At 56.1% G+C, this 8889-nt stretch overlaps 1 protein-coding gene across 1 annotated transcript in view; it reads right to left on the minus strand.

Moving 5' to 3' along the window:
• The window catches only part of ANKRD33B (ankyrin repeat domain 33B), a 100900-nt gene extending 93109 nt beyond the window's left edge, over nucleotides 1-7791 (minus strand). Inside the window, exon 1 of the mRNA XM_055555161.1 lies at nucleotides 7077-7791. Coding sequence (XP_055411136.1) covers nucleotides 7077-7442 — 366 coding nt within the window. The 5' untranslated portion in view covers nucleotides 7443-7791. The remainder of the gene's footprint in view (nucleotides 1-7076) is intronic.
• Nucleotides 7792-8889: the final 1098 nt, after the last annotated feature.

The raw sequence follows: 8889 nt of genomic DNA on the forward strand, positions 1-8889 counted from the left end.
CACCCTCAGCAACATGTGACTGGTGTGTACACCCCTAAGGTTTCAGTTATTTGTTATGCAGCATTGCTGTGGCCATAGATAACTGATACACTTACATGAAGAACACAAGGGACACTTTATGGTACTACAGTGGTGAATATGAGTCATTACACATCTGTCCAAACCCACATAATGGCAACCCCCTCCAGTATTCTTGCCTGGGAAATCCCATGGACAGAGAAGCCTGGCGGGCTACATCCAGCTCATGGGGTCCCAAAAGAGTCGAACATGACACAGAAATGAAACAACAATACAGTGTCCAACACCAAGGGTAACCAAGGTAAACTGTGGAGTTTGGCTGATTGTGATGGATCAGTGTAACTTCATCAGCTGCAGCAAACGTACCACTCTGGTGGGGGATGTCGGCAATGGGGTCAGGCGGATGTGCCTCGGGAGAGTAGAGGATATAAGGGAAATCTCTGCTCCTTCCCCTCAATTTTGCTGTGAACCTAAAATTATTCTTTAAAAAATTGTGTCCTTTTTTTTTTCCTCCCACTTTGTGTTTTTTCCCCACACCTCACAGAATGTGAAATCTTAGTTCCCCAACCAAGGATCAAACCTTGCCCCCTGCAGTGGAAGCATGAAGTCTTAAGCACTGGACTGTCAGGGAAGTCCTGTCCTTTTTTAACCAGAAAATGAAGGAAATGGGGGACCCACTTGGCGGTCTAGTGGTTTAGACTCTGTGCTTCCACTGCAAGGAGCACAGGTTGGATTCCTGGTCAGGGAACTCGATTCTACATGCTGCAACTAAGACCTAGCCCAGCCAAATAAATAAACATTTTAAAAATATATCACTTCCTCAGTGATCAATGCAAAGAAGTAGAGGAAAACAATAGAATGGGGAAAGACTAGAGATCTCTTCAAGAAAATTAGAAATACCAAGGGAACATTCCATGCAAAGATGGGCACAAAAAAGGACAGACAGAAGCAGAAGATATTAAGAAGAGGTGGCAAGAATACACAGAACTATACAAAAAAGATCTTCACGACCCAGATAATCACGATGGTGTGATCACTCACCTAGAACCAGACATCCTGGAATGCGAAGTCAAGTGGGCCTTAGGAAGCATCACTATGAGCAAAGCTACTGGAGGTGATGGAATTCCAGTTGAGCTATTTCAAATCCTCAAAGATGATTCTGTGAAAGTGCTGCACTCAATTTGGAAAACTCAGCAGTGGCTACAGGACTGGAAAAGGTCAGTTTTCATTCCAATCCCAAAGAAAGGCAATGCCAAAGAATGTTCAAACTACAGCACAATTGCTCTCATCTCACACGCTAGTAAAATAATGCTCAAAATTCTCCAAGCCAGGTTTCAGCAATACGTGAACCGTGAACTTCCAGATGTTCAAGCTGGTTTTAGAAAAGACAGAGGAACCAGAGATCAAGTTGCCAACATCTGCTGGAGCATTGAAAAAGCAAGAGAATTCCAGAAAAACACCTACGTCTGCTTTATTGACTATGCCAAAGCCTTTGACTGTGTGGATCACAATAAACTGTGGAAAATTCTTCAAGAGATGGGAATACCAGACCACCTGACCTGCCTCCTGAGAAATCTGTATGCAGGTCAAGAAGCTACGGTTAGAACTGGACAAGGAACAACAGACTGGTTCCAAATTGGGAAAGGAATACATCAAGGCTGTATATTGTCACTCCGTTTATTTAACTTATATGCAGAGTACATCATGAAAAATGCCAGGCTGGATGAAGCACAAGCTGGAATCAAGATTGCTGGGAGAAAAATCAATAACCTCAGATATGCAGAAGACACCACTCTTATGGCAGAAAAGTGAAGAACTAAAGAGACTCTTGATGAAGATGAAAGAGGAGAGTGAAAAAGCTGGCTTAAAACTCAACATACAAAAAACTAAGATCATGGCATCTGGTCCCATCACTTCATGGCAAATAGATGGGAAAACAATGGAAACAGTTAGAGATTTTATTTTCTTGGCCTCCAAAATCACGCAGATAGTGACCGCAGCCATTCCTGAGCCAAGTGAGGAAATGGGTGAAGCGGTCTTTGAAACATTTCAGCAAGAGGAACTGGAACGTAAACATGTGAGAGAAGAATCCCATTAAGAGAGGAGGGGGACTTCCCTGGTGGTCCAGGGGTTAAGGCTTCTGCTTCCACTGCTGAGGACCCGGGTTTAATCTCTGGCCACGGAACTAAGTTCTGATAAGCCACGTGGCATGACCAGAATAAATTTAATTATTTTTTTTTAAAGGAAGGAGTACAATATTTTCAAGGTAGCAGCATTGGGCCTAAGTTGGTTCAAGAGCTGTCTGACATTCAAACCGCCGTTCTGTAACAATGAACACAGCACAAACATTTCCTTTGGTTGCAGTCCTCCCTGCAGAGTTGTCAGGGCCTTACCTCAGGAGAGAAGTGAAGAATTAACAAGGAGAACTGTCCCCGAGTCAGCGGGAACAAAACAAGCATAAATCTACAAGACAGCAGAGCACACTCTGAATACTTCTGAAGGATTGTTTGACAAATATTTACATGTTGCATATTTAGTTATGCAATCCTTTTAGAACAATAAATATTTTAGAAGGAGACTCTGCTGAGCCAGGTCCAAAATTCTACCGATCTCAGGAGCCAGGAAACAACAGACCTTTTTTTTTTTTCTTGGCCATGCAGCGTAGCACAGGGGATCTAGTTCCCTGGCCAGGGATCAAGCCCTTATCCCTTGCATTGGAAACCTGGAGTCTTAGCCACTGGACCACCAGCAAAGTCCCCAGAACACACCTTCTTAAACAAAACAAGTCTGATCCTTAGTTAACTCCAGCCAAATGAAACCTTACTCATCTCGGCAAACTCTCTTCTTAATGGACCAGAGATCAACAGTTCAATAAACACAACCCCTAAAAAGCCTTTACAGACATTTTCCTTCTGGGAAGCTGCTATCTGCAGCCTGTGAGCAGTTCAGTTGTTGTTATCTAGTCACTCAGATATCACTGAGTAACTTATTCCAACTCTGTGACCCCATGGACTGCAGCCTGCCAAGTTCCTCTGTCTGTGGGATTTCCCAGGCAAGAATGCTGGAGGGGGTAGTCATTTCCTTCTCTGAGGGATCTTCCCAGTCCAGGGATGGAACCATCGGCTCCTGCATCAGCAGGTGGATTCTTTACCGCTGACTCACCAGGAAGGCCTGAGTAGTCTGCTAGTTAATGCAATTCCCCTTGTCCTCCAGCAAAAACGCTCAGACTTTCCATAAGCTTTTTACTGCTACTGATCACAGACCAGCCCCTGAACAGCTCCTGCCTCAGGACCTGTGCATTTGCTGTGCCCTCTTCCTGAAGTGCTCTTTCCGAGTTTTCTTCTCTGCATCTTTTCGTTTTAAATAATGTGACTCGGGTTGTTGTTTTTTTTTTTTTTGGCTGTGCTGGGTCTTCATGGCTACGATCAGGCTTTCCCTACTTGCAGCGCGCAGGCTTCTCACTGAGGTGGCTCCTCGTGTTGCACAGCACAGGCTCTAGGGTGCTCGGGCTTCAGCACTGTGGCACATGAGCTTAGCTTCCCCGTGACATACGGAATCTTCCCGGGCCAGGATCAGCCCGTGTCCCCTGCATCGGCAGGGGGATTCTTGACCCCCAAGCCACCAAGGAAGCCCTCTTCTCTACGTCTTTGCTAGAACGTCACCAGTTCTCTCGAATGACCACCCTACCTACCACTGCAGCCCTCAATTGCTGAACACCCGGACTGTCCTCCCTTGGCTCCAGGAGCTGCTGGCTTGGCTGGGGATGGGAGGAAAGACTTCCCTGAGGAGACGCCCTGAAGACCTGAAGCTGAAGGCTGTGAGCGGCCGAGTGGTGTGGCCATGTGTGGAGGGATATCACGGGCCCGAGGCCGGATACCTGCATGGTGAAACCAGATTTCCCAGCTTCCCATTTCTTAACCAGCAGCTCCAGGCCAGCCCCTCAGCAGCCAGCCCTGGAAAGCCCCTCTGGCTTCAGCGACCACATTGTCCCGCACCGTGACCGACCACCGCCTTGGAGCCATCTGCCTGCCTGGAAGGTCCTCCCACCAACACCTCCAAAAGTCGCCCTTCACTGGGCTTCCCTGATTGTCCTCACGTCCCGGCTTCCAAGACATTTGCTCTGCACTGCTATAGAGCTCCTCTCACATCCTGCCTCTGGCTATAAGCACTGGGTGCTATTACCCTCTAAGCACTGGGCACTAGTACTCTCTAAGCACTGGGCACTATTACTCTCTAAGCACTGGGCGTTATTACTCTCTAAGCACTGGGTGCTATTACTCTCTAAACACTGGGTATTATTGCTCTCTAAGCACTGGGTACTATTATTATCGTCTAAGCACTGGGTACTATCACTCTGAGTTCTTCCTCAATTAAAAGGTGAAGACTCTCAAGGCAGAGACCCTTTAATTCAGGAGACCCTGCAGTGCCCACTCGTGCCTGGCACACAGTGGGTCTGCAGTGAACGCTCATCAGTGACTCACTACCCCATCTGCTACAGGGTTGTGTTTTGGTCCTTGTGACACCGCATTCTTTCAAAGTGCTTCAGAAAGACAGAGGCTGTTTGATAACAAGATCAAGAAGCCACCAGGAAGAACAGAAGCTCTCGCCTCACTCCCTCAAAGCCCAGAACACAGGACCCGCTCCTTCTGATCAGAAGATAAAAGGGCTTGATGGGCTGTGGGCCTTTGTCATTGATGGGCTGTGGGCCGTTTCTCCATCCTGATTTGGTGGGGAGCAGAGAGGAGGCTCAGAGCGGAAAAATGAAGGGAGACTCTGTAATCAAGGGGGAAAGCACAAAGAAAAATAGCTTTGCCTGATCCCAAGAAAAAAAAAAACCTGGAAGATGTCTCTTCTGAGCATGGAGAAGGTAGGTGAGTGAAAAACAGGACAAGACAGTAAACGCGGCCACGTCCGAGAGCTGTGCGCTAGGGATCAGCCCCACATCACAGTGGGGAAACTGAGGCAGAGACCGGAGCTGGCCACCCCTGACTCTGCACTGAGGGAGAGGCTTTCACAGTGAAAGTTGCTCAGTCGCATCCGACTCTTTGCAACCCAATGGACTATACAGTCCCTGGAATTCTCCAGGCCAGAATACTGGAGTGGGTAGCCTTTCCTTTCTCCAGGGAATCTTCCCAAGCCAGGGATCGAACGCAGGTCTCCCGCACTGCAGGCGGATTCTTTACCAGCTGAGCCACAAGGGAAACCCAATACTGGAGTGGGTAGCCTTTCCCTTCTCCAAGGGATCTCATCGACACAGGAATCGAACCCTGGTATCCTGCATTGCAGGTGGATTCTTACCAACTGAGCTATCAGGGAAGCCCTCGAGGCTTTCACAAGAGGCCGCAAAACTCAGTACGACAGACCCAAGCCCCTTGGGGATGGTCCACGTTGTCCTCAGTGGTCTCCGGTACAGCTGCTTTCCAACTTTTATTTTTTGCCCTCAAAGGAAACACAACAAAGCACAGCCTAGTGGAGCTGTGCTCCTAATGGAGCCCAGAGTGAGGGCTGGGCAACCCAGGCCCCAGGAGACCCCAAGCTGCCTCCAACAGGGGAGAGATCCATCCCATCCCTGACCCTTCCTGACCCTTGTGGGGCTTCCTTTAAGGCAGCCCCCAGTTACCTGCTTCAGGAAACTGAGGTCTCCTGTGAACATCTGTGTAAAGTCACCTTGGTAAAAGCGAAAGCAGAGCTGCACAGTCAGCCGGGGCCGCCTGGCAGCCAGAGGGAGGGCTGGGGTGCAGGCATCCCTGGGGTGTCCCAGGGTCACCGGGGTGATGCTGCCCACGCGGGCCCCTCTCCAGCTCTGGGAGCCTTCGACATCTAGGGGCCAGCACCACCTGACACATTACACCAAGCGGAGAGCCCTCCCTAAGTTCAACTGCGGTGTCAAGTTCGACCATACCTGCATGAGCTCCAGTCTGCCAGAGCCGGGCCCAGACCACAGGCAGGGGAGGAACACCCCCGCCCCCACAGCCCCACCCCCCGCGATAAGCCAAAGGCACCCGGCTCCCCCGGTTTCCAAGGAGACGCGCATTCTTCCCATCAGTGTGGGACCTCCCCAGCAAAGGCACCTTCTCTCCGGCTGCGCGCCAGGCAGGGACTGTCCATCCCGCGGGACCCGGGGACCGTAACAGGCAGGGAGACCGCGGCCACTGTCCGCTGGGCACCGACCACGGGCACCTAGCCGCTGCGCTCACCCTGCAAGGCTTTTCTCCTCCCGCGGCTTTGGTGGGCTGTGTTCCGAGAGCCAGTCCTTCTCGAGCCAACTTTTCTTTCTTTTTTTTTCTCAGTGTTTCTCATCGTCCCTGAGTCTTGTCATGACTCATGGATCCCTCGTGCTTCTCCCCACCCCCACGCCCGCCTGCCCTGCGGGTGTGCTCCTGCCACCCGGCTGTGTTCCCCTGCAGGGACCTGCCCAGGGGAGGGGGGCGCGCGATGGCCCTCGGCTCTCCGCGGTGACCGTTAGGATAGCCCAGTCGGACATCGCGCTGGCCGGCCACCGCGTGGGTCATCGGGCGCGGCCGCGCCTGGGCAGGGGGAGGGATGCGAGGAAGGAGGGGGTCCCAGAACCAACTCCGAAACTGGGAGGCGAGCAGAAGCCGATCCGCGCTCGGGCGTGAAAGGCAAAGCGCTGGGGCAGCGAGAGGGCCGAACCCTGGGGGCACTGGGGGCGACTGGGGCATTTTGCAGAAGGGGTTTCCCCTGCAGGCGAGGAGGGTTGACGGTCAGAGGGGACCCGGAGTGAAAGCACCCGCGAGACACCCCAACTCAGATCCCAGCGCGGGCCCCAGGGGAGCATCGTTAGACTCCGCGGGCGGGAAACTAGAAGGGGCTGCGGTGAGCACGCGCGTGGGTCTGGCGACGGTTCCCGAGGCGCTGTGACCACGGAGCAATTGTGCGGCTCCATCCGGCCAGGGATGGGCAGGCCGCCCAGGGCGCCGGGCGTGCCGCGCTCCCACGGAGCCGGGAAACGGCGCTCTCGGCCTCGGCAAAGTCATCGCCGGGCCAGGGCCGAGGAGGGCGGAGGGGCCCCGAACCCCGAGCGGGCGCGCTCTTACCCGGCCGTTGCGATCGGTCTCCTGCACCTCCTCGGCGCTGGGCCCCCGCCGCACCAGCGCCCTCAGCAGCCCCACGTCGTTGGCGCAGGCGGCGCGCAGGAGGGTAGCCGCCTCCGGGACGCCCTCCGGAACAGCCTCCGGAGCGCTCTCCGCGCTCACCGAGCTGTACTCCTCCTCATCTCCGTAAGGGTAGAAGGAGTCGTCCGAGGCGATGCTGCGGGTGTCGGGCAGACTCGAGAAGTCCTCGTACTCCTCGTAGTCAGCTGGGTCCTCCCCGGCCTGCGCGTCCCGGGGTGAGGACGGTGGCTCTGGGGACACGCGGCGCGCCCCGCCGCCCTCCGGCCCGGGCCCGGCCAGCAGCACCATGCCGGCGGCCGGGGCGCGGGCCGGGGGGCCGGGGAGCGGGCCGGGAGCCGGGGACGCCGGGCGCGCACCGAGGTCACCGCCCCTTGTCCCCGGCGGCCCCAGAAAAGCAGGAGGGCTCTGCGCGCTCCAGCTCGGCGGAAACGCGCGCCGGGCGGCCGCGCTCCAAGACTCGTGTCACCGGAGGCTGGAGAAAGCCCCTCGGGGGTAGGAGGAGCCGCGGGGGCTTTCCGAGCGCGGCGGGCGGGCGCGGGCGGGCGCGGGCGGGCGCGGACCGCGCGGGAAGCGGGCGGGGGTGGCCGAGCCCGAAGAGGCGCGCGCCCCGGGGTCCCGCGCCGCACCGCCCCCCCCCCCCCGCCCACCACCACCTGGCGTGATCCTGGCAAAAGTTAAGAGCCAAGCAGGGGGCGCCTCGGCCCCACGGGTTCAGTGCAGCCGGCTGCTGTGCCCAGGAGCTGAGAAATGCGCACGCGGGAGAACCAGAAGCGACAACTAAAGAACCCGAACGCCCTCGTGGCTGGTGGCCCCGCCCCTGCTCTCGGGATGAGGGTGAAGGTGGGGGTCGGAGGACGCAGCGGGCTGAGCCGTCGGGAACACCAAATCCCTGGGCCCGGAGCCGCCCCGGGCGTCAGGCCTGCGGGCTGGGGTGGCGGGGTGGGGAGGGGGTTGGGGGGTCCAGTTTCTCAGCGTCCGAGACTCCCAGCCTGTTTGTGCATTTTTTCCGGGAGTCTGGACTCCGAGGCCAACTTCGCTCCCGGGTTAAGAAGGCCCTGGGCACGGAGGACGGGTGGATGCGTGGGAGATGGTGTCCAGCTGGGGACCCTGCCCCTCTGAACCGGGAGCTCCGGGCTGCCCCCGGGGACATCCCACGCCGAGGCGAGGCGGGGGACCCGGGAGAGGACCCGGGCCAGCGGTCCCTTTCAGATGGCTTCTCAACGAGCGCCTCGGAGCCGCTGTCCTGGAGCCGCCGGGGTTGGGGGAATGACATTTGCGTGGGAAGGGGCGGCTCCAGGTCCGAAGGGTACCCCCCTCCCTCACCCCTGGCCAGGGTCCCTTTATCTGCGGAGTCTAGACGGATGCACGGGCGGAAGCCACCAACCCGGCTCAGACTCCGCTGCTGCTTGCCAAACACAGAGTCGGCCCGCAGCGATGGCCAGGGTCCCATCCCCGAACCGTCCCCCTCAACCCCGGTCCCCCCCACCCCGGCCGGAGCCTGGCCTACCCCCCCACCCTGCCCCGTCGGTCCCAGCGCAGAGGGTGAAGCCCCGCCGCGGGGAGCCTCAGGCCTCCTACAGGAAGACGCATCGTGGGACCGTGGGCCAAATCCTCATGGAAAAAGCTTTTAGGATGGGGGAGATGTGGCGTGAAGGTTGGGGCCGTCGGGGGACGTCGCATCTTGGACAGAAACCTCAGGTCCAGAGGCGGACGCGGAGCCCATGGGTGAAACAGC

Source organism: Bubalus kerabau, chromosome 18, assembly GCF_029407905.1.
Source record: "Bubalus kerabau isolate K-KA32 ecotype Philippines breed swamp buffalo chromosome 18, PCC_UOA_SB_1v2, whole genome shotgun sequence".
Lineage (NCBI taxonomy): Eukaryota > Metazoa > Chordata > Mammalia > Artiodactyla > Bovidae > Bubalus > Bubalus kerabau.